The sequence below is a fragment of the Hippopotamus amphibius genome, chromosome 9, assembly GCF_030028045.1.
Source record: "Hippopotamus amphibius kiboko isolate mHipAmp2 chromosome 9, mHipAmp2.hap2, whole genome shotgun sequence".
Taxonomy (NCBI): domain Eukaryota; kingdom Metazoa; phylum Chordata; class Mammalia; order Artiodactyla; family Hippopotamidae; genus Hippopotamus; species Hippopotamus amphibius.
In genome coordinates this window covers 122,345,916-122,373,692 of record NC_080194.1, presented here as the reverse complement: position 1 = coordinate 122,373,692, position 27,777 = coordinate 122,345,916, and the positions used below count along the sequence as shown (strand labels likewise).

Here is a 27,777-nt window from a genome sequence, read left to right as displayed (position 1 = left end):
GATTTGGATACTTGTAGTTAACGTTGTAAGTAATTGCTAATTGTGTTTCCATGTTAAATGACTGAGTGTCGACTATCCCTATGACAGGCCGACAGAAGCCTGCCTGCGTTGTCCCCCAGCCCAGCCCAGTGCCTGCCACGCAGTGAGCACTCAGTATCATTTAGGATGGAGGAATAAACACCCTATATAACAATCATAAAAAACTGGAAAAATTCCTTTCTGGGCAACTTAGTTTCAGTCTTATTTAAAGGCAGGATATGATCTCTCAATTTCCCTGAAATTCCATGTAATGCCATTATATTACAATGTAGTAAGAATTTTCTGAAACTCAGTATGAATATAAAATGTGTAACAGCTTTTTCCCTGTGCCCCTTCCTGCCTCCACCCCTTGAATCTGGTAACCACCTTTCATAGGATTATATGATTTATTTTCATGCCTTTCTTCTCCCATTTCACTTCCATCTCTCTTACATTTCCTTTTCTTTACATTTTTATTTAACCTGTTCTTTCTTCCTTCTTGCCTCTACTTAGGTCTCTTCAGTTTAAAACTCCTTTTCATACAGTTTTCTTGCATGCTGTGATATGGTAGGCCTCTCTTGTACTCTGGCTGTCCTTTCCTCTGTCTTTCTAGGTGCTCTCTTCTGTGGGCAGCTGTGACTCTTTCTTCAGCTCCTTCCCATGGAGCTCACCCCTGACAATAGATGCAGGGGTGACAGTGGCATAGGGGGCAGCTGACTGTCCATGCTTGGGCCATTGCTATGTGGCTATCAGAGTTGCCTGCTCTTCCATGTGAGAACTCCCTGAGGGCAAGGAAGGGCCCCTGAGTTCACCTCCACCTCCATGATTCTCTTATACCACAGTGAGGACTGAATCAGACGGTATATCAAAGCACATTACTATGTATCCCTGTATTCTCACCAGCTTATCCCTATGAAGGCAGCAAAGGAGGTATCGATAGCCATAAAAACCTGGGCTAGCAAGACGGGGACACTGGGGCCCAAGAGATGAATTCATCCAGTCACATGAACTCCATGCCAGGCCCTACACTAAGCCATGGGGATACACAGATATTGCAAATGTACTTTCTACCCTCAGTGAGTTCACATAGATGCCACCCAGGGGCTTGTCATGGAGCCTTTGTTCCGACATGTTGAAAAGATCCCACAGCCTTGACTTAAAGCACACAAATCTGTATCTCTCTTCAATCAGTGTGTAACTTACAACTTAAATACACCTAGTTTAGAGATAAAAGATGCTGTTAAATCATCAAATATATACTAGTGATTCTTGCTATTTTGATATTTCTAATTTGTTGTTTAAAAGGTAAACATTTGAGTATTGCCATCAACAAGTATTTAAGTACCTCTTCAACTATAGGTGAAGAAGAATAACGATTTTCTTCAATTTCTAAGGTTGGAGAGCCAAAATACTTTATAACTTCAGACCGAAGAAAAGGCCAGAGGTGTGAAGTTAAACTCTATGATGAGACAGAGTCTTCTTTTGCAATGATATGGTAACTTCCCACATCTGTTCCAAACTGTGAAATCTGTGCTATTGTCACCAAGTCAGAACATTTTAATTTCATCAAGAGATGATGGATTGCATATCAGAAGAGGAGTAATGATAGGAGAGAAATGATATTTAAAAAATAAACCTTTCTCTTGTATGTTGAGTCATTACCATCTATGATTACCTTAAAACGAGATCTTCAGATGGCATGGGATTTCATAGCTGGACTCTACTGTAACTTATGTATTATTGTACTCTGTTTTGTAACAAATGGTTATTTACTAAGTCCCAGCCAGACTTTCTGTGATTCTTTGGGTGGTGCCCTGGAGCCAGGCCATGGAAAGATGGTAGAAAAGCAAGCATTGTGACAGGCTGGGTTCTGTGGGGCTCTCAGTGTGTCAGATGTGGGGCAGGGCTACACCCCGAAGCATCACAGGGTATAATATGGCATTGTTTAGACTCCAGATGCCTGGGTACCAAAGAAAACACTTAATTTGAAACAGGCCTTCAATCCATCAATTCCCCTGAGCAGTTTATCTGTTGTGGGGGCCCTCCCGTAATGGCATGAAAGAGTGACTTCAAAATTTTTAGACTCGTAGTCACTCAGTTGGAAGTTGTTAGAGATGAACGATGCTGAAGGAATGATTTTCAAAGATGTTAAATTTTCTGTGAAATAGGCAGTATAGCCCAGCAAAATGCAGGAGAAGCCAAGATCCTTAACTGTGCTTTGGACCGTATGGGGGATTATTAACCTCAGCCATTAAGACATCCTTTTTCTGGTAAATAATGTGGTCACTCCCAGTTTTCTCTAATGTATTTGATTTTTATCACTTCTTTTTTAACACATACAGTTGGGATAATGAATCTATTCTACTTGCACAGAGCTGGGTGCCTCGAGAAACAGGTATCATACTTCAATGATTGTGTGCAATATTTGTCATTTTTTATCCCCCCATGTAATAATTTTAAAATGGCCTTTTCCCCAAACAGTAATATTTGCCTCAGATGTAAGAATAAGTTTTGACAAATTTCGGAATTGCATGACAGCAACTGTAATCTCAAAAACCATTATTACAACTAATCCAGGTAAAAAGCTATCTGAAATTTTTTATCCCTTTGGAAATGACTATATCACGTATTCCAGTATTTGTGCAGTGTATTTAAGAATAAAAATGAAGGTTGAATTTCTTTTGAATTAAAAGTGAAAAACTGCTTTATATGACTTTTAAAAATTTACAATGAGTTATATCTTTGATATCTTTACAAAAGAAATACAAAAAACTGGACTCATTTTTAAAGCATCATCCCTTGTGATGATTTTGAGAGATCGATGCTATTGATTGGATAACCTAAATTATTGACTATTTAAAAAATAAATTTATTTTCATCACATTCAAGTAACTTAGTGCTAGAGTGTGGAGAACATATATGTAGTATCATTAGTTCATAACTGTGAGTGGTTGTTAAAGGGGTTACAGCTTCTTCCAGCATGAAATCAGGGGAGCAGGACTGGGGAGATGAGCAGTTGGTACCCCTAAGCATCCTCAGAGTGCTTTGTAGTGCAGATAGAAAGATCAGCCCAACACTGCAGAAGAGTACAGAATTCCTAGAAATGGAGTAATCCTTCAAAATCTCAAGAAGATATAAAATAGTAGATATCATTTTAAATATAAACTCACTCTACTGGTCAATAACAAAGCATTAACTGACTGGGAACTGTAAAGCAATTTGATATCTTTGACCAAACCATTATCAAAAATTTTAAAAGTAAAATTACTGTGAGATATGATGTAAAATAACAAGACTTTTTAAATATAAGTTGTTGGATCTTGCTCATCTACTACAGGAACGTTGCCTCTTTGAAAGCAGTATCATGGGAGGTGATACAACACTCATTGATTTGTTCTTGTTGAGCTCTTGTCTACTGTGCACATGCTGTGTGCTGGGCATTCTTCTGGGTCCAGTGACAAAACACAAATATCTCTCCTGCTCATGGAGCCTATGTCCTAGCGGGGAGGGGGGAGGCAGAGAATGAACAATAATGGTAACACATCCATGAACTATGAAATGCTTGAGAAGTAAAAGAGGAGCAGGGTCAGGAGGGTCTAGAATGCCACAGTATGTGTAGGGCATGTTGCTGTTTACATAGGGTGGTCAGGTAGGCCTCACTGGGAGCAAAGATGTGGTGAGGCAGTGAGGGGATTAACCATAGGAAAAGAGCACATCAGGCAGAGGGACCAGCCAGTGCAAAGGCCCTGAGGCCAGTGTGGCTGGAGCTGATAGAACAGGGCAGGAGGAGCAGTGGAGGTCAGAGAAGAAATGGAGGTGATGGAGAAGACCTTACAGGCTGATAAAAGGGTTCTGGCTTTTATTGTGTAGGAAAGAGGGAGCAGGGCAGTGACACTAAGTTCTAAAAGAATCACTCTGGCTTCTTTGTTGTACATTGATGGTGACACAACCATGGTCTGTTTTTACCACAGGATGACAGTGTTACTCTTCAATTCCTTTTTTTTTCTTTTGAGGAGGGTACTATGGTTTCTTATTTTTAATATTTTATTAATACTAATAGACTATTTTTAGTGTATTTAATAACATCAGTGATAGAAAATCTCCATCCTCTAAGGGTAAATTTGGTCTGGGAAAATTCTCTAAAAGACAGTTGGATTTGTCTGGTGGAGAAGGTTATCAAGCTTGACAGTACTAATTTTATCAAAACCTCAAGACAAGTTAATGAGACAGATTGGAAGGATGTTGTGCATTTGGCTCTGAAAACAGATTTGAAGGGGAAATGTCAAAGTGTTTTGAGCAATGCTAACATCATTAGAATAAATGCCTTATTCCTCAAGGAGACAAGTATAAAGGAGAATATGTATAATGGTGCATGAATTTCAATATGCTTCTTAAAAATCAGCCCTATTTCTAATTTCCGGGGCTACACATAGCATGTAGAAATTAAGAACCTCTAAATGGTTTCAGCTTTCATCCTAGCCAGCATGTCCAGGCTTCCTGCCCTGAGAGAGTCCATCAGATGGGGAAGGCAGAATTTCTGTCCTCCCACAGACAGTCTGGGATGACCTTGTTGTTCTTAGGGATCTTGACAACAGTGCCTACATCCCACCCTTCCTACCAGCTTCTGTCCCAGGATGCTCATTAATTTACAAATATTTAGTGAATGCCTTTTATTTTCCAAGTACTGAGGTAACAGACACTTTCTAGAACAAGGAAGTACATGAGTAGATGGACTTTCAGATGGATGGAAGGATAGTCACTGTTTCTGAAGTACAGAAATGAAAAGGCAAAACCCCTGTCTGGGATTCCAGTCTAGTTGTGAGAAAGAACCAACAGTGATAAGACTTGTGGTACAACAGGACGAGGAGGAAGAAACCCTGACTCTGTCCAGGGGACTCAGGGGGTCCAAGCATTGGCAGGACGGTTTGCAGAATGTTGGAGATGGTGAGGGTGGGCTGAAGACAAGCAGGTGTTGGAGCTTGGGGCTTGGGGTTGAAGGGTGTCAGAGTCAGAGAGCCCTTTTTCAAAATCAGATTTCTGTGTATCTCAATAAAAGTTCTTAAAAAAAAATCAGATTTTTTCCTTCTGGCACATTATCTCACTATTCCTGAGAACATTCATGGCCCAAATTGAGGAGCAAGCTTTTCAAACAACCTTAAATTTTTTTTTTTCTAACTAGAAAAGAAATACATATAAAATTCAGAAAATACATAAAAGCATAAAAAGGAAAACAAAGATCAGCTATAAATTCACCATCTTTTAAGAGATAATCATTTCTTTGTTATATATTCTTCCAGATAATTTTGCTCAGGTATCTTTTTTAAAATGAAAGTGAGGGAAAAAAATAAAAGAGAAAAACTAAAGAGATAATGACAATTCACCATGAAATGAGAATAAGTATAAGCAACTAATTTCTCTCCCTTTTGGTCAAAAAGAAAACAAAACAAAACAAAACAATTTAAGCAAAAAAAAAAGGGGGAGGGATTTTCCTGGTGGTCCAGTGGTAAAGAATTTGCCTTGCAATGCAGGGGATGGGAGTTTGATCCCTGATCAGGGAACTAAGATCTTACATGCTGCGGGGCAACTAAGCCTGCGTGCCCCAACTACTGAGCCCATGTGCCTCAACTAGAGAGCCTATGTGCTGCAAACTACAGAGCCTGTTCACTCTGGAGCCAGCACACCACAACTAGAGAGAAAACACACACGCCACAACTAGAGAGAAGCTCGTGCACTGAAAAAAAGACCCCACATGCCAAAACAAAGATCCCGCCTAATGCAACTAAGACCCAACTCAGCCAAAAACTAAAAAATTAAATAAATAAATAAATAAATAAAATGAAGGGGATTGTATAACAACATTTTGTAAGCTCCTCTTTAAACTCATGATATCTAGTGTACATCTCTCTGTGTTAACAGAGCACCCCATCACATTGTTAATGGCTTTGTAATATTCTATTTGATTGTGTTCTTATATGTCTTCACTTTTTACTGTTAAAAATAATTTTGGATCATTCACAGTGATTTAAAAAGTAATCAGTTCACTGTTTACTTATTATGCATTTTCAATTTAAGATACACCAGAAGCTAACATCCTACTGAATTTTATAAGAGAAAATAAAGAAACTAATCCTCTGGATGATGAAATAGAGAGTTATTTGAAAGAATCCACAAATTGTAAGTGACCTTTAAATATTATTTGAATTTTTATAAGGCCAGAATTTGGGCCTGTAAAGTTACTTAGTAAAAGATACTGTATTCTTATTATGTAACTACTATACTTCCACTATTAAAAAGGTAGTTTAAAACTTTTGGAGGCTTTTATATAACCTTTTGCCAATCTGATGGGAACTAATGACCCTATCCCCAGAAAAGTAGCTGTCCCACACATAGAATTTTGCATAAAATGTCATGTGTTCATAGACCCCAGATTGAGGCTCAACTTTAAAAGGGATGCTGGGACTTTCCTGGTGGTCCAGTGGTTAAGACTCCATGCTTCCAACGCAGGAGATGCGGGTTTGATCCCTGGTCAGGAAACTAAGATTCCACATGCCTCGTGGTGCAGCAATAAATAAATAGAAGTGATGCTGTTTGTTGCCATCTGTGGCTTATGCTTAGACACTCGGAAGAATGGGGAAAAGCAAAGGGAAGACTTAGATCACTCCCTGAAGGCACGTTCTTGTAACTTCATCCTAGGAGGTGAAATACTTCCTAATAATTCATCTCAAGAGAATAACAATTGAATTAAGCATGAAGTAAGTTATTCTGCAAGTCACAATAACTTGTAAAGGAAGAACTCTGTTATGCAGTGCAGCTTGAGGGGAACTAAGATCCCGCAAGCCACGTGGTGCAGCCAAAAATAAAGGAAGAAAGAAAGAAAGAAAAAGAGAAGCAAAAAAAAAAAAAAAATCTCTTCCCCATTTAAAAGATTGAGTTGACTGTCTTTTTCACATTGGTTTTTAAGAATCCTTTAGATATTCTGGATATGAATCCTTTATCTCCTTATAGATTGCTAGCATCTCCCACTCTATGGCTTGCCTTCTCATTCTTTTAATGGAATCTTCTAATGATCAGAAATTATTCATTTTAATAAAGACTGATTTCTCATTCTTTTCTTTTTTTGCTTATTTTTTGCTTTTATGTCCATTTATATAATCAATTTTAATATATCATATATAATAATTTTCTATTACATAACTTAAGCTACTACATATTCTCATTTGAGCTTTGTAGCTTTTCTATTTGGATATAATCCTTTGGAGTTCTTAGAATATATTTAGAACTTGTGACTTTTCTTCTTTTTAGTAAATGCAATAGTTGATGTCTATACAGTTGAACAATTAAAGGTAAAAGCTTTGAAGAATGAAGGAAAAGCTGATCCTTTCTATGGAATTCTTTATGCTTACATTTCTACACTGAACATTGATGATGAAACTACAAAAGTAGTTCGAAACAGATGGTAAGCAACCAAATTACTTTTAGAAAGTTCATTCTTGTAAGAAATAAAAATTATGTTAATAAATTTTAAACTCTATAAAAAGTTAAAGCTATTCTTTGGTGTAATAGTGGTTATGTATTTGAAGGAAATGTATAAATAAATAACCCATACTGAAGTTTCCTTGACAAAGTATTTAGATTCAAAGATTATAATTACCTTTTAAAGTAAAATTTAATTTACTGTGTTTCAGCAATCCTAAAATAGAAAGATATAATACTGCTGAACCTTTTAACTGGGATGACAAACTATTGTTTTATGATGCGTTCGAAAATTATCTTGGTGACCACATCCTATAGCAATACAAGTAATAGCATTTTAATAAATTATTTCAATTGTATGAAGAATGTGATTTCCAACCTCTCCTAGGTCAAAGTTAGTATCTACTTGCATAGAAAAGTAAACTCAGATAGATTTAATAATCTTAGCCAAAAAATGCTTGTCAAGAATATTCTAAAATGTTATTGTAAAAGTCTCCCTATGGATTTGTAATTGAAATTTTTATTGACATAGTTCTAGATTCACAAGGCACTGTAATAAATAATATATAAACTGTACACTTTGTCCAGTTTCCCCCAATGGTAACATTTTGCAAAACTATAGTATCACATGACAGACATTAATTAAATCCACTGATTTTATTCAGATTTTCCCCAGATTAACATATATCATTTGTGTGTGTGTATGTGTGTGCTAAATTCCATATAGTTTTATCACATGTGTAGGTTTGTGTATCAGCCACCACAATCAAGAAATCGATCTATGGATTTTTAAAACATTGTATGATTTGGTATTAAAGTTGAAAAAAACTAGTGTAGAGGCTGTTGTATAAAATATTCTTCAAAAATTAAAAAAAAATGTTATTATCACCCTTATTTTTCCTACATCTTTAATTGATATCTGGGGGAAAGTATCTAAAATTTAATTTAAAAGTGATCTGTGGCTTACAAGAAACCAGGATCTTCATATCGTTCCCTCTGCTTGAGAAATTTGAATTAGTCTTCGTATTCAAATTGGCTAAAGTAATGCCTGCTTCAAAAATACAGAATAGTATGGAATTACCCCTTAAAGAGAGGAGAACGTGTCACTAGCAGTACTAGCAGCATTTAGGGTGTGAACATCCCCAACCCTCGGGTTACTCTGTGGATGTACAGGGGACCTAGTACAGGACCAAGTGAGCATTTGTGGAACCCGGGCTTTCTAGGCACAAGACAGGATTCCTGCAGTCAAACTCCGAACTAGGAGATACAACAGATATACCTGCAATAACATGGAATAGGATGTGACAGGGTGTAAGTCTGTGCTGAAGTGTAAGCTGTGCAGCTGTTCAGAGAAGGGAGGGGATGGGGCTGGGGTGCAGGAGAGGAAGGCCCCAGTGGAGAAGTAGCCCTGGGCAAGCAACCTAGTGTGGGGGAAGGTAGGAGACAGAACAGGGAGAGGACTGGCTTATCCCAGCTTCTGAAGCAGGAATACTGAAAACGAGGTTTACTGCATAGAAAGCATGTTGTATGGTTTTGCGTTGTTCCTTGTTATTTCATGTCTGTTTTGTACCCTCCTCAGCACTGAGCACTCTGTAATTACTAACTCTGTAAATATTTCATGCTCTGACATAGACTAAAAGTCTAAGTGATAATAATTCCGCTAGAGATCAGATTTGTCACTTAGAGACTTCACATTTTATCATTGTCTTTGTTTCTTTTCAGTTCAGGCTGTGGTTACATTGTAAATGAAGCATCCAGCACTTGTACAACTTGCAACAAAGATTCTTCAGAATTTAAATCTGTTTTTCTCAGCTTTGATATGCTAATTGACCTTACTGATCACACAGGTACCCTCCATTCCTGTAGTCTCACAGGAAGTGTTGCTGAGGAGACTTTGGGCTGCACGGTAAATAATAAAAAGGAAAATATGTTTAGAAATACTTCCAAATTGAATTCTGTTCCCCAAACATATAGGTTAATTTTGGTGAACACAATAGAAATTAATTCATTAATAAAGAGGTCTGAGAAAAATAAATCTTGACTTAAACACACATTGGTTTAATAAAGAAATAATTATGTATCGCATGTTAAAATCCTAGCTAACGTTAGCTGTTAGGAATAACAAGAGCGGTCCTTGGCGACAGTGGAAGATAAACATGACATTTTATGCGGTCAAATAACAATGGGCAAAACACCTTGGAAACGCTGAGCAGAGTCCTCCATGAGGAGGGTTTGGCAGTATTTCACCTTCCCAGGTGTATAAGGTCAGCCACAAGCTTTTCCTCAGTCTGCCTGGTAGCACAGCAGCAGAGATTAGCTTGTGTGCTTAGTGTTCGGCTTGATGTTTTTTATTGTTAGAACCCGCTTATGAAGTTTACCATTAAACCTCAGTGGTTTTTACTGTTAAGGGGGGTTTCTGTGCTGAGCCACCTAATTGGTTTCAGAGATTCAGTTTAGAGCTTTTCTAGACTTATCCCCTCCATCAAGAGAATTGAGCTATACTTATAATGGATAAAATTCCATTTCTAGTGAGCAAATTTAAGTTTTACATTATTGTCAAGATGAGTTATCCATATATTCTTTGGAAGTATTTGTTTTGTTTTATTTCTTTTATCCAGGTAAATGAGTTTCTTGCAATGACCGATGAACAGAAAACAGCATTAAAGTGGCAATTTCTTTTGGAAAGAAGCAAAATTTATTTAAAAGTTAGTGCATTTTACAGTGCTATATTATTCTATACGTTCAATCAATAAGAAAATCCCAGAGTACAACCTAATAAATTAGGGAATTTGTTATTTTTAATAATGCGCAGTTCCCAGATGTGCAGAAGGATTCAGCTACCATAGAAACAGTGGAAGTAGTCAGCTTTTTTCATATAGTATGAAGAAGTTACAAATGATACAAAAGAAAAAGACCGACAAAGAAAATGTCCGTTAATGTTAACTCTAAGGCTAGGCACTGGGCTTTAGAGTCAAAGCTGGGTCCCCTCTGCCCGCATGTGCAATGCTCCTCACTTCAGTGAGCATTATTCAATAGCAAGTTAAATGCTTATATGCTGGGATGAGAAAGACTTGGGTTTGATTCCCAGTCCCACCATTCCTCAGCCTATGTGACCCTGGGGAGGTTAATTAACCTCTAAGCCTCTAAAATTCTGTGATCCTACAACTCTGATCAGACTCCCATAGCAATAGCAACACTTCAGTGTTGGAAGGCCACAGAATCTTAGTGTTAAAGGTGTAAAGTGGGCAGTGGAACAAAACTCCCCTTGTTTGCAAGTGAGGAAAATAGGACCAAGAAAGATTGCTTCTTGCCCAAGGTCACAGGTGAGATAGGGCTACAGTCTACATTATTTCAGATGTTTTCTCTTTTACACTCGTAAACATTTTCGAGCTCTTAAATGAGTTATATCTGTCAATATTTATTGTACTAGAACTTAACATTGAGAAAAATTTTAAATGTATTCATGAGCACATTCTTTTAGCAGTCAGAACAAAGATATCATCTCATGTCACGTAACCTCTGGAAAACTACAGTGCACTCTGGTGAAAGAATGAGAGTAAGAAAGCAAACAACATTTTCATATTATTATGAAGATAGCTTTGATCTCATGGATACCCTGAAAGAGTCTTTGAGAACACTGCATCTGCTCCATCTCAGCCTCATAAGCAGGCTTTCCCTTTTTCCAGTGGCTTCCTTCCTTTGTCACCTCAAGCATATCTGAATAGATTGCAGCCATGGAGTCAGCAATGGCCTCACCAGTATTTCTAGGACCTCAATTGGAGGCCTCTTCGTTACTAGGCCAAAGGGGGAAAATTACAGTAAGGTACTGCGTCTCTTCCAGCATTTGCATGGATCCATGTAAATACTGTACTGTCTATTCCCAAATCAGAACATACTCAGATCCTTGTCAAACTTTATGGTTTCCCTACAAATAGGAGGTACCATACTATGAGTTTGATTAATTTAAATTCATGGCAATTTATAATACTTACAGTTTCCCCAACTTGATTCAAATATAAAAAAATTGCTCTCAAGTAAATGGGTATTGTACCTTTCCAAAGAATATGTTAAAAAGATATTTGTCAGATTTAACAAAGATTTAAAGCAGATAGTGATTATATCACAGTGTAATAAAGATTGTGAAACAAATACAATTTCAATTGTTATAAATCAGTTAGAACATGTAATTTAAAAAATAAGAAATTAACATTGCTCTGCTAGTAAGATAAAAACAAGGGATTTCCATGTAGGATATTTTGTATATTTATCATATTTCAATGAAAAATAATGGCTACTTAAAATGGTTCATTTGAAGGAATTTCAAAGTGAATTATTCATTTTGATGTTTTAAAACAGTGATATTAGTATCACAGATCCTTCTAAGGTCTGATATTAGTGTTAAAGAATAATTTTCAAAAAGGTTAAATTGACATACAAAAATAAAATGAATACATGTCAAAGATTTAATTCAATTCATTACTTAATGAAGGAAACTAAAATGGCTAGCTGATGTGTCCCTCCACTCTGTACTAAATAAAATGTTGGTGAGAGTGCTTTGTAAAGTGTAAAAAGTGAGTCAGCATTATTAGTAAACCACATCATGATATTGCTGTGTTCTAATAGATCATATTACTACCACAGGTTCACGTCTGTCACAATTGGTAGTTCAAACATAATTTAGGCCCTTTTATCTACATGTTGGATTTGAAATCCCAACTTTCCTACCTGAGAGAAAGGTCATGAAAAATTGATGTCAGTTGTTACAAAATCACTGTCAGAATCCAGATCTGTAATTTTTCTCCCAACTCTGCCTGAGATTGGAACTCTTTCCATCATCTTACAACTTTTTTTTTAAGCTCTTTATTGGAGTATCATTGCTTTACACTGTTGTGCCAGTTTCTGCTGTACAACAAAGTGAATCAGTTGTATTTATACATATATCCCCATATCCCCTCCCTCTCTTGACTCTTTCCCACCCTCCCTATCCCACCCCTCTAAGTCATCACCAGTCATCAAGTTGATCTCCCTGTGTTATGCAGCAGCTTCCCACTAGCTATCTGTTTTACATTTGGTAGTGTATATATGTCTATGCTACTCTCTCACTTCAGCTCAGCTTCCCCTTTGCCCCCCACCCCATGTCCTCAAGTTCATTCTTTACATCTGCATCTTTATTTTTGCCATCACTGGGTTCATCAGCATCTAAGTTTTTGTTCACATCTGTAAATGAAACTCATTGCTGTTCACTATCTGTGGTCATTGGTTTTTAACTTTATATACCAGGTGATTTTAGAAACTAACTCTCTCTCTTTTTCTCCCTGCAGTTTTTTTTATCACATAGAGCAAGGGGTGGACTGAGAGTGAGCGTGCTCTCATGTAAGCTTGCAGATCCTATTGAGGCAAGTAGGAACTTGTCTGGACAAGGAAATATTTAAAAACCAGATATCGTTTTAAACTCTGGAAAAGAATACAAGTTTTAACTGCCTTTAAAGTGGAAAATAACTTTGAAAATTACAGCTAAAATTGTATTTTGTTCAGATGTGATGAGAATGTTTCTGTAAGTTGTTATTCTGTTTCCCCCTGGAGTTGGTTTAGGGTAAATCCTAAAATCTCCCTCTTATTCAAGCTCATTTCTTAGAAGGCCTTTTGTACGGGTTTTGCCCTCTCTCTTTTCAAGCTGGAAAATGTTTGCACAAATTAATAAACAAGTTTAATCTTTCCCACAGATATGAATGAGTTTTCTTAAGCACCTTTCTTATTGTTTGTCTGGAGAAAGATCAGAACCTCTAAAAATGACGTGACCATGGCTCAGACTACTTTGCTGGAGCTAATGGGCATGGGTGACTGGCTCTTCCGGTGCTGGCTGGGTGGGGACAGCAGAAGTCCATGGGCGATGCTGTGCAACTGCTTTGAATGCTGTAGAGCTTTCCTAATTCATTGCTTTCTCTGATGACACATCAGAGCTACCCGATGCTTGTGAAGGCTTGCTGGCTGAGGCTTGACATTTGTGAGTATGAATCAACTGGAAGGAGACCAACTTCAGAAGTTTCACAAGCGATGCCGGGTCTTAGGAACTTGGAAGCGTGGGCAACCTGCACTGCTTTGACAGGACAGGGCCCTTTGCAGCAGCCCCAGAGCACTCTGCTCAGCTCCACACCATCTCCAGTCATTGGTCACTTGCTTCAGGGTACAGACCCACCACTACGGTCAGTTTTGACCCATGGTGTGGGAGGTTTGGCGAACGTAATTTGAGTCTGCCACTTCACCCACCACAGGAGTGAAAAAAAAGAAAAAGTAAGTATATGAAATTCTTTTATAAGGCTGGTGTTGGGAGATAAGCTTATCTTGTCAGTGACATTTTCTCTGGCTTTTACCATATGCAGCCATGGGGGAGGGATATAAGTTGACCCCTAGTGTGTCCAAGTTGTGGTAATAAATGAAGTAATGAAGGGCTTGACCATAGTTGTGCGAATATCAAGTGTACCTGATGAAGGGCTTCCTTCCTTTCTCCCTTGGGGAGGGGATGGGTATGTTAATCAGGGCGAATTGTGAAGGTGGACAGGGAGGGAGGGAGGAAAGGAGGGAGGGTGGTGCAGGGGCAAGGATGCCTGGCCCAAACGGTGTGTCTAGAGCTGCTGACCTCTAGTAGCAGGTCCCAAAGTGCCAACACCTGGGCCAAGGGTGCCAGAACCAGCTGTCTAGGCTGCTATAGTCCATGGGCCTCAGCTGCTCTGGCTGTTTCACCACTAGCTTCAGCTGCATAATACAGGTGCAGAATACTATCATTCTCAAAGTAGACACATATGGAATACCCAGTGTTTCCTAACCAAGGCCTGTGAAGGCCTAGTGGGCAGCAGAGGACTCTGCATGACCTCCTCACTGCTACCATGGTGACCTCTCAGTCTGCTGGCATTTAACTAAGGAAACCCCTTGCCTGTCACTAGAGGGACATCACAGTTGCTTATTTCATCTGATGAAACAGGAATCTACAGGGCTAGCTGTCAAGCCACACTGAATCAGAGGTGCTTCACAGAGCTTGACTTACACATTTACGGAATGAAGATTACAAACTGGTCAGTATCTAAAATTTGGCTATAGATTAGTCAGAATGCAGGCACTTAAAGAAGTATCAATAAAAAAAAGAAGCATTCTGCCCCATCAACACAAAATCTACACACCCCTGTCCAGAATCTCTATTTCTCTACTACTCTCTAGAAGCTGCTTTTCCTGGTCCTACTGACTGTTGATCTACATGTTTTACATTGCTTTATATGAGTAGTTTGGTTACGATATGATTTTTCCTAATCTGCTATTAGTGATTCATTTAAATACAATTTTCCTTTCCTAATTCTGCTTTGGTGAGGTTTTTTGTTGTTGTTCAATATTATGTGCATGGCAGGCACACAATATGTATTTATCCACCTATTACTCATCTTGAGGAACCCTGGAGTTGTTTTTGCTTTTTAAGTGTTTTTTATCATAAAGTTTTACAAGTTTATTGTAGAAAAATTAGAGAAAATAATAGATAATCCCCCCCCCCCAAAAAAAAGCCAGAAAGAAAACCCATAATCTCCCATCCCAATTTTTTAAACTGGTAGGAAAGTATCTTCTTTTCGCATATATGTGTTTTTGTTTTTCTATTGTGGTAAAATATACATCACATAAAATTTACCATTTTGGCCATTTAAAAAAATTATTTATTTTATTTATTTGGCTGCATTGGGTCCTAGTTGCAGCATGTGGGCTTAGATGCCCCTCAGCATGTGGGATCTTAGTTTCCTGACCAGGTATCGAACCTGAATCCCCTGCATTGCAAGGTGGATTCTCAACTACTGGACCACCAGGAAAGGCTCATTTTGACCATTTTTAAGTGTACAATTTGAGTGGCATTAAGTACATTCACAATTTTGTGTAAACATCACCGCTATCCATTTCCAGAAAATTTTAATTATCACAAATTGAAATTATGTACTCATTAAGACAGTAACTCCCCATTTTCCCCTCCCCTAGTCTCTGGTAACGGCTAATCTACTCCGTCTCTATGAGTTTGACTATTCTAGATACCTGATAGACATGGAATCATACAATATTTATCCTTTTGTGTCTAGCTTATTTTTCTGAGCATAATGTTTTCAAGGTTCATCCATGTTATAATGTGTCAGAATTTCATTCCTTTTTATGGCTGAGTAGTATGTATGGATTGGATGAATGTACCACCTTTTGTTTATCTATTTATATCTTGGTGGACAATTGGGCTGTTCCACTTTTTGGCTATTGTGATTAGCCAATCATAGCTGCCATGAACATCTTTGTACAAGCACCCCACATTTTTGTAAATGGCTTTCCTGACTTCTTATCATCTCTCTATCCATCTTTCTATGTTAAAGCATATAATTTACAAAATAAAACCAAAAAATTAAAAACACATGTGATTTACAAATACAGGTTATATTATAATCTGCTTTTACACCTAATAATATATAATAAACTTTTCACACCATTAAATATTCTACATAATTTCAGTGGCTGCATATTAATTATATGAGTATAAGATAGTGAATGTAATCAATCTAATAACATTTGACATTTAAAATGTTTCCCATTTTTTGCTATTACAAATGATGGCTGTAGCTAAATTTTTGACCACATTCTTAATTATTTCTTTGAGATAAGTTTCTAGATATTAAATTGCTGCAATAATGTTACATTATTGAATACTTTTTAATGTGATGGATTTTGTAATAAGCACTTTGTTTATATTATCTGGTTTATGCAATTACTGTTATTTTGCCCATTTTATAGATGGGACATGACAGCCAAGCTAGAGGAGGTAGATCTGGAGGTGGCTGAGTGGGCGGGCTCTGCAGCAGCAGGCTCAACCCCCCTCTGCTTCACCAAGGATGGGCTCCAGCTCTGAGCTTCTCCACATGTGTGGTTCTCCTTTGGTAAATGGGATAATAATATACCAAATCCTATTGGCAACTGTGAAGACCAAATAAGTTAGTATATGTAAAGTGCTTAGACTCACGCACTTAGTGTATGATCAGTAAGTATCAGTAATTGTAAATGTCGAGTGAATAGCAATTTCATTAGCACTCATTTAACACTATATTTGTATTAAGTCTATTCTGCTTTTATAGTTTGAATTTTCTAGTACATTATTAGACTTACTTTACTCTCTCCCTTTAGAATATATGAAGGTTTCAGCATATGAATTGATTGTATTGAAAGGAAATATAAAAGTTCCTTGAAACCAGATACTACACCAACATTTACACCAAAGATGTGCCCAATAGTCTTGTTAAAAAGATAACTGGGTATAAACACATAAACAGATGTCAGCCTCACTATTAATCAGAGAAATGCAAATTAAAAAGACCACAGCCACAATACCCAGCATTGGCTAGGGTGTGAGCAAAAAAGGTACTCTTGTCAAGTACAAATTAGTATATCCTTTCCCCTGCGCAATTTGGCAAAAAGTATCAAAATGTAAAGTGCAAACTATGTAATCAGCTTCACTTCTAAGACTTTCCCTAAGGAAATAAACAAGGGCCAAAAGATACCTAAGGAGGATGCTCCTTGCATCATTGTTTCTAGTAGCAAAGCATTTGAAACCTATGCAACCTCTAGGGGAGGGTTGGGCTCCACCCCCATCTCCAGGAGGCACTGGCCCTCAGCTTCTAAGGACCACTGGAGAATTACCTGGGGAAGTTACAGGAGAGGTCAGGGAGCAAATTCTGGCAATGACTTCCCCTTGGGATGGTCAACGGACTGAAGCTCATCTCCAGTTCTGAGACCCTGTTCTTTCGTAGTTTGTTCCCTGACCTTTCTACTTCCTCTTCACTTCCTTTCTCCTGAGAGCACTCCTAAAAATCACCTGAACAAGTATCCCCACTGAAAGCTCTGCTTCTGGGGTACATGATCTAAGGTACAGTTATTAAAAGTGATTATGAAAATATTCACTGATCTGGAAAGATATTCACAGTATATAAAGTGGATGAAGAATACTCATTTTTAAATAAAAGCCTAATGAACAATTAAAAAAAAAAGTCCAGAAGAACAGATGTCAAATCATATAGTCTACATGAACTAATAATATCATGATTTTTTTAAAGTTGTGATAAGGGTATTGTGACTATATAGAATGTCCTTATTTTTAGGAGATGCATGCTGAAAGGGTAGAGTGTTTCTGCAATTCACTTGCAGTTTTCAGTTTTCCAAAACGTGTGTGCGCGTGCGTGCATGAGTGCATGCGTGCATGCATGCGTGTGTGTGTACACAAGGTAGGGGGTTGGAAAAGAGAGAATGAACACAGCAAATGTCAACAATTGTTTAGTGCAGGGTACATGGAATTTGTTGCATTAGTCTTTCAATTTTATAACAGGTTTAAATTTATTAAAAATCAGTTGGGGAAAATGTACTTTCTGGGTGTTAGGATTATTGCAATTTTAGCAACATCAGGAATTGTGAAATTGGTGTCTCTGTTTTTGATTCTTGTAGTCAAGGAGTATGTGTACTACACCTGCAATGCTGACAGCAGCTGTCTGTGACAAAGCTTGTGCTACCGCTGGGTGGACACAGTGGCACAGTACATTCTCTGGGTGCTGGTTTTTCCATCCAGGGGGGCCGCATGTGAACACTGCTCCTGTGTGTACCTTTAGCTTGCTTTCAGATCTGTCAGCTTGGTAGACTTGGTTACGCTGGACCTTGTATCTGATAGTTTTATTAATAAACTCTCAATATAAGCACACCCTTGATTTAGCTCTTCCATTTGTGGGAACTGAGCCAAAGGAAATAACTATTGATACTAGCAAATAATTAGAAACTATCTCAGTGGCCAAAAATGGAGGAGTGACTTCATCGTATGCAATGACTGAAAACAGTACAGCAGAAATGTGCTGACATGGAAAGATAGTCATGATATATGAAAAAAGGTTAGAAAAGTGTATGGTGGGACTTCCCTGGGCAGTCCAGTGGTTAAGGCTTTGCCTTCCAATGCAGAGGGTGTGTGTGGGTTTGATCCCTGGTTGGGAAGCTAAGACCCTACATGCATTGTGTCCAAAAAACCAAAACATAAAACAAAGGCAATATTGTAACAAATTCAATAAAGGCTTTAAAAAATGGTCCATGTCAAAAAAAAAAAAAGTGTATGGTATGAACAAATTCTATTCAAAAGATCACAATTACATCTGCAGATCTGGAAGAATGTACACCAAATGCTTAACTTGGACTGTCTCTGGGCATATGAAATCTGGGGTGTTTTGGTGTTTTGCTTATACATATTTTCTGAGTCTTCTATAATAAACATCTACTGCTTAAGCATTAAAAAGAAGAAAACTTATTAAAAGATAAAAAACGGGAGTTCCCCAGTTGCCTAGTGGTTAGGATTTGGGCTTTCACTGCTATGGCCCAGATATGGCCCCCAAAACCAAACTAAAACAAAAAAGATAAAAGACAGCATGACATTTTATAAACAAATCCAACTATGACACTTCCTCATAGTAAATTATAAATTGGGGGTCACATAAGACCTAAATGTTTGTACTTTCTAATATATCTACTTAAGATACAGCCTGCATTGTGGTCAAGACTTTAGGTTTTGTACACTTACAATGGAAAAACAAGGTCCTACTGTATAGCACAGGGAACTATATCTAATCACCTGGGATAAACCATAATGGAAAATAATATTTTTAAAAAGAATGTATATATGTGTAAAAGTGAGTCACTGTGCTGTACAGCAGAGATTGGCACAACATTGTAAATCAACTATACTTCAGTAAAAAAATATATGAAAAAAAAGACTTCAGGTTTTGGTCTTGGGACGGTTGGGTTACATCTTAGCTCTGCCACTTAGCTGAGTGACCACAGAGCCAGGCTGGCTAGCCTCTAAATCTGTCTCTGTCTGTATTACAGGAATGGTAGTAATAATACCAACCTCACAGCTTTGTTGAGGATTAAATAATACACAGAAAGCTCTTGGCACAGTGCCTAGTAGTACTAAGTACTCAATAAATGTTAGCCAGCAGGTGCCTTCTGTGTAAGCCTAAAGGACTCCACCAGGTACTCTGATAGCCCTGCTGTGCATCTCACTTAGCTCTCTGTCAGAGAAGGGAGCAGGTGAGAGCAAAAGCAGCACTTCCAGGCCATTTGACTTCCCTGAAGCTTCCTTATCGCTGGGTGCAAGATACACGTGTTGATTAGCTGTTAATAAAGCACAGTACTCAGGAGGCCAGAGGCCAAAGACCAAGGTCTGAAGCCCCTTAATGACGATGTGTCCCTCCTAACCACTGCTGGGGGAAAAAAGTATACTTTTAGGCCACACAAAAGACAGCATATTTATTGGGAAACAATAGTTTCAAAATTATCTCTTAAACTCAGAATCTATGGGCCAGAATACACACTCTAAGTAAACAAGCGAGGTCTTCATTAATTGCTCACTTATTAAATAAAACTTTTAATTAACTGACTATGTGGAGTAGTGTTTTTCCACATTTCCATGATAAGAACCACTTGGAGTGCCAGAGATTAATTCCATTAATTAATACATTGGGCCTGCAATGACCCAGTAATTTGGAAATTTTTATTTTTACAAATACCTCCAGATGATTTGCACGCTCAAGGAACTTTGGGAAACACTGATGAAACATGCTTTTCCACTTCCTTTGCAGATTTTAAGTCTTGCACACGTGGTCCCAGAATGACCCACTGAAAAGTCTTATCCAGTCCAGTTTTAGGAAAGGAAAGTAAGTCTTCTGAACATTTGGCTTGTTTCCTAGGAGACACTTTCTCATTTCCATTTCTGGACCAGCTCTTCTAGATCAGGTTTTTCTCTGAGCGTCCATCTTCCTTGAGTTGAGGCATAGCAATCCAATCATTAAAAAAACTGCTTCTTATTAAAGGATTGTCACACTTAATTAAATAACCTTTGCTTGCTTTTGTCTTGTTCCCTTTTCAGCTGAAACGTGAGTTAGGAAGTTAGGGTGCTTTGTATACACTCAATATTCTGGCTTTTCCACCTTAAATCTCATAGTGACGATCCTGTGTATGCCAGCCTGGATCTCATCGTTTTCTTTAACAGGTCCCACTCCCTTTGGCGTCCCTGTCAAGATGATATCTCCTTCTTCCAAGGTCATAATCTTAGAAACGTAGCTGATGATGTAGGGGATGGAAAAAATCATGGAGGATGTCTCACCCTCCTGCCTGAGTTCGCCGTTGACCTTGAGCCAGAGCTTCAGGTTGTGAGGGTCAGGGATCTTCTCTTTGGGCACGAACGCGCTGACCGGGCAGGAGGCCGTGAAGCTCTTGGCCAGAGTCCAGGGCAGCCCCTTCTTCTTGCATTCGTCCTGCACGTCCCTGGCGGTCATGTCCAGGCACAGGGCATAGCCGCCCACATAGTCCATGGCCGCCGCCTCAGGGACGGCGCGGCAGCGCTTGCCCATCACCACGGCCAGCTCGAGCTCGTGGTGCAGGTTGCGGGTATAGGCGGGCACGAGGACTGGCGAGCCCTCGGGGGCGTAGGCGGTGGACGGCTTCAGGAAGAGCACCGGCTCGCTCGGCGCGGCGCTCTGCATCTCCCGGACGTGGTCCGCGTAGTTCCTGCCGACGCACACTATGTTCTTCCCCCACTCCCAGAAGCGGGACAGCGGCCTAGTGGCAGCCATGCTCCTGCTCGTTGCCCCCCCCAAGGGTCACGTGGACTCTGCCCCTCCGGCCACCGGACGCCGACGGCTACCCGGAGAGGACCAACTACCTCGGAGCGCCGTCCCGCGGACGCCGCCGGGTGCCCGGGAGTCGCTGCGTTCGTCCTCTTGGGAGTGGCTGCCTTAGGGCTGCCGGGCCTCGGGACGCGGCCCGGTACCCGAAGAGAGGCGGAGACTCTGGCGCAGGTGCCTCTCAGGTCGCCCTCAGGTCCGCAGCAGCCGGGCGCGGGGCAGGCACAGGTGTGGACACGAGCGCTGATTGGCCTGAGGGCGGGACGGGCGGAGGGCAAGGGTTTGGACGCGAGCGCTGATTGGCCGGGGGCGGGGCGGTGGGCGCTGATTGGCCGCGGTGTGCCGACGCCGGCCTGAGTAGCCCGCCCTCCTCCCGCGCTGCCACCCGCCCGCAGCCCCGGTCATGGTGCTGGGCCGCGGGCTTCTCGGCCGTTGGAGCCTCGCTGCGCTGGGAGTCGCCTGCGCCCGTCGCGGCCTGGGTAGGTGGGCTGGGGCTGGGCAGGCCGGGACGCCAAGGGGCTGGCATGACAGAGGCCGGGGCCACGGGGACCGGCCCGCGGAGGCGAGGCGAGGCGAGGCGAGGCGCCCGGGCGGCGGGTCCTGGTCGGCGTCGTAGCCGGGCTAACGGCGGTTAGGCCGGCCGCGCTCCCTGAGGCGTTCCAGCGCGGGGCCCGCACAGGTGGGGCGGCGGGCAGCCGCCGGGGCCGCCGCGGCTGACGCTGTTTTTTATTGACACAGGATTGCCTCGCTGACGTCGGCGGGCAAGCCGATTGGGGTCGAGAAAAGGCTACACAGCAGTTGAGTCAGACTTTGAGAGGGCTGAAGACAGAGTGGGGTAACTTGTCAGCTGGGGGTGCTGAAGGATTTGTGCTAGGTAAGGAAATGTGTGTTTCAGGGACGCTCGGGAGCCCTGTCTTGGGACCCCGGTTCCCCAGGGTCTGCACCGCAGACAGCGAGCGCCCCCATCCTCCTTGATTGCGGCGATCGGGGGCTTTTCCAGACACATCCGCCTCCCCCGCCCCACACAGACCCCCTGTTTCTAACGCCCTGAAGCCGCACAGAATGCTGTGTATTTTCTCCACGAAGTGTCTCATAGCTTTTCACGTGAGCTGTGGCCGGCAAGAAAAGCCTGGGGCAGAACTGGGTTCTCTGAGCTGTGGGACCCTTGCCCTCTCTGGGTCTCCTATCCCTGCCTCTAAAATGGGAGGTGTTGGACTCCCTGACCTCCAAGGGCCTGCTTTTCTAGCTGTCAGATTCGATTTTCACTGTGTTACCTCTTGCTTTGTTGGAATATTTTGACCTTGATTTTGAAATTGGCTTTATTTCCTGACATCTTATCTGGCTGATGTAGCAATAGGGGCAGTAGGTTAAGCCGAGTCTTTGGAGCTGGCTAGCAGTTAGCTGAACGACCGTAGAGCCCTAGATAGGGATGGAGCAGCAGGAAGCCATCCTTGGCCCCTTCCAGATCTCACTGGAGCAGTCAAGGTTCTGGAATGCACAGTGTGTCACCATTACTAAGGAAAGAGCTGGGTTTTTTCCGTTTAGGGAACTCATCAAAGTGTTAGAGCTAAGAGTTTCTGGGTTTGGAGTCAGGCAGGTAGTGGATGTAGGACTGTAGGGAATGGGCAAGAGTGTGGCTGCTCTGTTCTGAGGGGTCCCAGCCCTTTGATGCTGTGCAGAAGGAGGGGCCCAGTTCAAGAGAAGCCCAACAAAATGTAACTCGAGACTTGGCCTGGACTCTGTTCTGTAGTCCTCCTGGGGCTCGGGTGGCATGTACTGGGGCTGAGAGGAGGTGGCATAGCACAGAAACCTGACCATAGGAAAATGTTTGTTTTACCAAGCATGAAGAGAAGGGCCTGGAAAAAGCCCAGCTGGTTGTCAGAAGGAGGAATTGGCTATCTCTGTGTGGTTCTTAATGCCGCAGCTTAGGCGGGTGCCTGGCCATGGTTGACCAGTGTGAACTCTGCACCTGATGGCCCCAGAGACCTGGTCTATCAGCCAGTCGGTCGATGCCGCCTGCTTTCTGGATCCCTTTTTTGGAGAGGCCCTATCCCAGCACCTACCTACTCCAGAATTTCATGGCTGTCTTCTGTCACCTTTTGCAGTTTTAATCCCTTTCACGCTCAGATTTAAAGTATTGGTGGGGCCTTTTGTGAATTTTTATGTTGAATAGGAGTTTCACTGTTGAAAACATTTTGGCACCTGTTTACTAGGTGGAGGATGCTTTTGCCCCTTGGTCACTCCCAGCACACCCTGGCAGCCTTCTTTGGCTCAGCTGGATGGTAATTTCTGTATCCTGCACTCTTCAATCTAGAACAGTTGTAGCCAGCTGTCCCATTTCTCAGGCCCATGGTTTTTGTGCATTATCCATATTTCAAGTTCCTGCCATTCGAAAGTGAATATTGTTTTCTTCGAGACCTGAGAAGGGCTGTGAGTAACTGCACAGGACTCAGGCTCTGTTAACTCACAGATGCAACCGTGTGCCGAGGGAAAAGAGCCTGGCCTGGCACTTTCACCCTGGGTTTCATTCTTTATGGTCTTTCTCTGAGTCAGGTGTGAACAACCCCCAGAACTGGCAGTGGTCACACCTGACAATCATTTGAATCACAGCCACAAGCTGGCACTTGTGTCCTTTTAGAACTCCTGAAAAAGAAAATAGGGACCTTAAGTCTGAAAGAGCTGATTTCCACTAATATGAATATGAATCATGTTCTCTAGTTTCCGTATGGATGTGGTTGAATGACAATATCCTCGTCTTTATCATAGTCACATTTCGAGGCTCACCGCGTTGCATCCCTGAGATGTTGCTTCCCCGGATGCCTGTACTGCTGGGCTGAGGGCTTCCTTTGAAGTCTTGGCCCAGCGTGACCTCATGTGGACGCTGACTGGAACCACACTTTGTCTTCAGGTCCAGCCCTGGTGGGAATCTTTCTCCATCACACGGATTTAAGGAAGAGCTTGACCGTGGATCAGGGCACCATGAAGGTTGAGTTACTGCCTGCTCTGACCGACAATTACATGTACCTGATCATCGATGATGACACCAAGGAGGCTGCTATTGTGGACCCAGTGCAGCCCCAGAAGGTGGGAGGCGAGGCCCCAGCACCAGTTCTTCATCTCCTGATGAGTTTGATAACCACAGCGCCCTTGCAGCTTAGCCAAAGCTGAACAGAAATTAATCCATTTGGTTTTTGAAAAACAAACTAGTGTCCAGCCACTCAGTTATTGGGGCAAAGGGCCAGTGAGAGGGATGGAAGCGACCAAAGGCTTTGGCATGGAGAGAAAGGGGCTCCTGTTTGTCAAGTCCCTGGGCAAGAGAAGCAGGAGCCCTTCTCAGCACTGTCTCTTCTCCTCCAGGCTTTCTGCCCCTTGGCACTGCCTCTAGGGGTGGTGGTCTTGGCTGGAGGGTCTTGAAGAGGTTGTGAGTCAGTGGATCAAGACAGAAAAGATCTCCTCGTCACCCTGCTCTCCTGGAGTCGGGGCAAGTCCGCAGGCTCCGAAGGGCACCCCCACCTTGCAGGCCGGTGAGCTGGTGCTGGGGGTGTGACTGTGTCCTGCCTCACGTTTGGTTGTAGGTTGTGGAAACGGTGAAGAAGCATGGTGTGAAGCTGACTACAGTGCTCACCACCCACCACCACTGGTAAGTGCTCTGGAGACCAAACTTCTGTGCCAGCAGAGCTGCATGCCCCAAGGGGGAGTGTCTACCAGGCTGAGGAGGGTGGCGTGCTTGCCCGCTCCCAGGGGCCCCCCCACGGGTGGGAGCCTGGGGGCTCAGAGCCCTGGAAGCCCTTCTCCCCTCCACAGCTGTGAGCTAAGGGTCAGCCCCATGGGGTTCTGACAGGGCTTCCGGGCGCTAGCCTCTGTGCTGCTGCCCTCTGTCCCTCAGGCCTGGCGATGGGGTCTGGTGACTTGGGGACGCCGAGGGGAGAGGCTCATGCTGTGGATCCTGTGGCCGTGGGTGAACCTCCAGCAACATCTTTGAAAGCTCTTGGGCTTGTGTGGTGGGAAATTGGCCTTGGTGTCAGAGGATAAACTGGTCTAGATATTAGTGTTTTTGAAAGCCAAGCAGTCATATTTGGAGAGGCTGTGGGTTTTTTTGATATCTGAAGGCTAAAGGATGAAAAAAGTTCTGATGTTTGGGTCTTAGAACTAGAGTTGCCTGCCCAAGGCCCTTCTGGGTTTTTGAAACTTGTGAGGCTCTTCAAAGCTAGGAAAAAATGTTTGTTTGGCTCTGAATTTTCTTTTCCAAATAACTGCCCAAGGGCAGCCAGTGTCTTTGAACCTGTTCCTATGGCATCTCGCCGAGCTCAGGGTGTGTCCTTGGGTAAAAGGAGGCCTTTCGACTTCTGTGTGGGTGTCGTGTGGATGTGGTTGGCCAAAGTCTGCCAAATGTTGGAAACTTATTGGTTGATGTAACTAAGTCACTGAGAATCTTTGGGTTGTTTAGCCCCCGGGGCATCAGGTGTTACTTCCTGACTGATTTAGGGACGAGGATCTGCAATGGTTATTTAGTGCAGCTGCTCTTTCGCTCAGGAACTGCCCCCGACCCCGTGTGGTGCCAAGGTGCCCCTACTCCTGCGGGCTGCATGGGGCCTCTGCCTCCCCAGCTTTTCACAGTGCGATTCTCTCTTCCACGCTTAGTAACCCCCACATCACGTGTGTCTTTTCCCACATTGTGATGCCTTGTAAAACTAAACCAGGCCCGAAACTGAGCTCCAGGGTGTGGCTTGTGCCACTCTCACACTTATGGGTGGTGTTTTTGCGGGTCAGCGATGAGTGTGCTGAGTGGTTGGTGCCAGCCGGTGCATATCAGCCTCCTAAGGGGTAGGGAGCAGAGGGCTGCCCCCTCTTATCTCTGGGCCCTGCCGTTTCTGGGCCTGTTGACGGGGTCCGTAGGTGAATGTGTAGTGAGCAGATGTGCCCTGGGTTGGAAAGGCTCATTTTCCAGGCTCAGGACACTCCCAGCCCTGCCCCAAGACCCTGGCAGAGCTTGCACTGGTGTATTTCTCACCCAAGGCCAAGGCATGGAGCTCCTCTCTTGACCCGGGAAGCATGGGGAGCGCCTGGGTGCGTGTCCAGGAGGCACCTCCACGCTGGCTGCACATTTGAGTCTCCTGGGGAGGTCATTCTGAGCTGACATGTCCCTGGGTGGACAAATTGCCCTCTGGCAGCTGGGCATTATTGTTTTAGAAGACAGCTTTGGGATCTGCTTAGGGCAGTGGGTCCTATCTGGTCTGTGAATTAGAATCACCTGAGAGCTTTTAAAACTACTGACCTGCATATGTGCATCAGGATGTGTGGGTAGGCGTCAGGCCTCGGAGCTGTTTACAAATCCTCAGGTGACTCTGATGCGCCCAAAGTCAGGGAACCATGGGTGTAGGGATTATCCAGGTATTTCTGATTTGGTTCATCTTCAGAAACTTCTGCAACAACATGCCAGGGGCATGGAAATGCCTCTCTTGGGAATGGGGTATCTGAGAACGTTTTCAATGGAGCCCAATGACAGATGAGAAGCGAGGTTCCTGGGTTAGAAGATGTGTTTTTACTTCTGAGAAACATAACTGGGCAAAATAAGAATTCCGTTTGGTCAGGGTGTAAAAGCGGACAAACTCCCTTTGTATCAGCAGTAGCCCCAGCTCCCCTTTTCCACTTCCAGGGACCACGCTGGCGGGAACGAGAAGCTGGTCAAGTTGGAGCCTGGATTGAAGGTGTACGGGGGCGATGACCGGATCGGGGCCCTGACTCACAAGGTCACGCACCTGTCCACACTGCAGGTGAGGAGTGAACCAGTGCAAGGGGCCCAATTGTGGCCCTGCCGGGCTCCAGGCCTTAAAGCTGCTGCCTGCTGGCTATCCCCTCACTCACCCCAGGGCCCCCCAGGGGCTTAGCTATGGAGACGGCCTCGCCTGCGGTGGGTGGACGGGCTCTCAGGGCTCCCTGGGCCTGGACAGCCCCCTCTGTCTAGAGCACTGCAAGCAAATCAGCGAGCAAATGGTGACTGGCTGAGGCGAGAGGCTGTACGCGTGGTTTTGAGACACCTGGGGACAGTGAGATAGACTCTACGTGGGATCACATTTCACGTCACTGTTAAATTTCTTGGGTGTTGATGATAGTATGGTCATATGGGAGGATGTCCTTTTCTTAGGAGATGCAGCTGGAGTGTTGAGGGGCAGTGTGTCAGGATATGTGTGTGGACAGAGTAGGTACTGTACAGGTGGGACCTGTTAGCATTTGGTGACCCAGGTAAAGGACACATGGATTCATTGTCATTTCAATTTTTGGTAGGTTTGAACATTTTTGAAGTAAAGAGTGGGATGGGGAGTGGAGACAGAGAAGGGAAACAAAGCAAAAGGCAAAGCACCTAAGAAGGAAAACTATCTTTTCTGGCAAGATGCCTGGTTCAGATTTGGCCAGGTTTTGAGGAGAGAACAAAATCAGCCCTTTGGTTTTGCACACCAGCTTCCAGGGGTTCCCTGCGGGGCACCGTCAAGGACTGGGTCCCATGGTTACCAGCAAGACCCACGCCTCACTAGATGGAGCAGTGGCCGTGGAAGCCCAGTCACCCTCTGCAGCA

General features: G+C 42.6%; 3 protein-coding genes across 12 annotated transcripts in view; 2 read left to right on the top strand and 1 right to left on the bottom strand.

Annotated features, from left to right (window-relative positions):
• The window catches only part of MEIOB (meiosis specific with OB-fold), a 30,890-nt gene extending 17,690 nt beyond the window's left edge, over positions 1-13,200 (top strand). For 2 of the 7 annotated variants that reach the window (XM_057750828.1, XM_057750829.1), the window contains 8 exons: positions 1,413-1,513; positions 2,361-2,413; positions 2,500-2,595; positions 6,091-6,192; positions 7,321-7,474; positions 9,214-9,397; positions 10,110-10,196; positions 10,973-13,200. In XM_057750828.1, the coding sequence (XP_057606811.1) occupies positions 1,413-1,513; positions 2,361-2,413; positions 2,500-2,595; positions 6,091-6,192; positions 7,321-7,474; positions 9,214-9,397; positions 10,110-10,196; positions 10,973-11,212 (1,017 nt within the window). In that variant the 3' untranslated portion in view covers positions 11,213-13,200. Of the gene's footprint in view, positions 1-1,412; positions 1,514-2,360; positions 2,414-2,499; positions 2,596-6,090; positions 6,193-7,320; positions 7,475-9,213; positions 9,398-10,109; positions 10,197-10,972 lie in introns of those variants that run through there. The other 5 variants (XM_057750831.1, XM_057750830.1, XM_057750833.1 and 2 more) reach the window with 5 other exon arrangements.
• Positions 13,201-13,569: 369 nt separating this feature from the next.
• HAGH (hydroxyacylglutathione hydrolase) overlaps positions 13,570-27,777 on the top strand; it is a 35,063-nt gene continuing 20,855 nt past the window's right edge. For 2 of the 4 annotated variants that reach the window (XM_057750838.1, XM_057750842.1), the window contains exons 1-4: positions 21,576-21,682; positions 24,112-24,287; positions 24,779-24,843; positions 26,860-26,977. In XM_057750838.1, coding sequence (XP_057606821.1) covers positions 21,607-21,682; positions 24,112-24,287; positions 24,779-24,843; positions 26,860-26,977 — 435 coding nt within the window. In that variant the 5' untranslated portion in view covers positions 21,576-21,606. Of the gene's footprint in view, positions 13,783-21,570; positions 21,683-21,941; positions 22,078-24,111; positions 24,288-24,778; positions 24,844-26,859; positions 26,978-27,777 lie in introns of those variants that run through there. The other 2 variants (XM_057750840.1, XM_057750841.1) reach the window with 2 other exon arrangements.
• On the bottom strand, positions 19,813-21,436 carry FAHD1 (fumarylacetoacetate hydrolase domain containing 1). The gene has a single exon (XM_057750845.1). It carries the CDS (start codon positions 21,150-21,152, stop codon positions 20,487-20,489), a length of 666 nt encoding a protein of 221 aa, XP_057606828.1. The 5' UTR covers positions 21,153-21,436; the 3' UTR covers positions 19,813-20,486.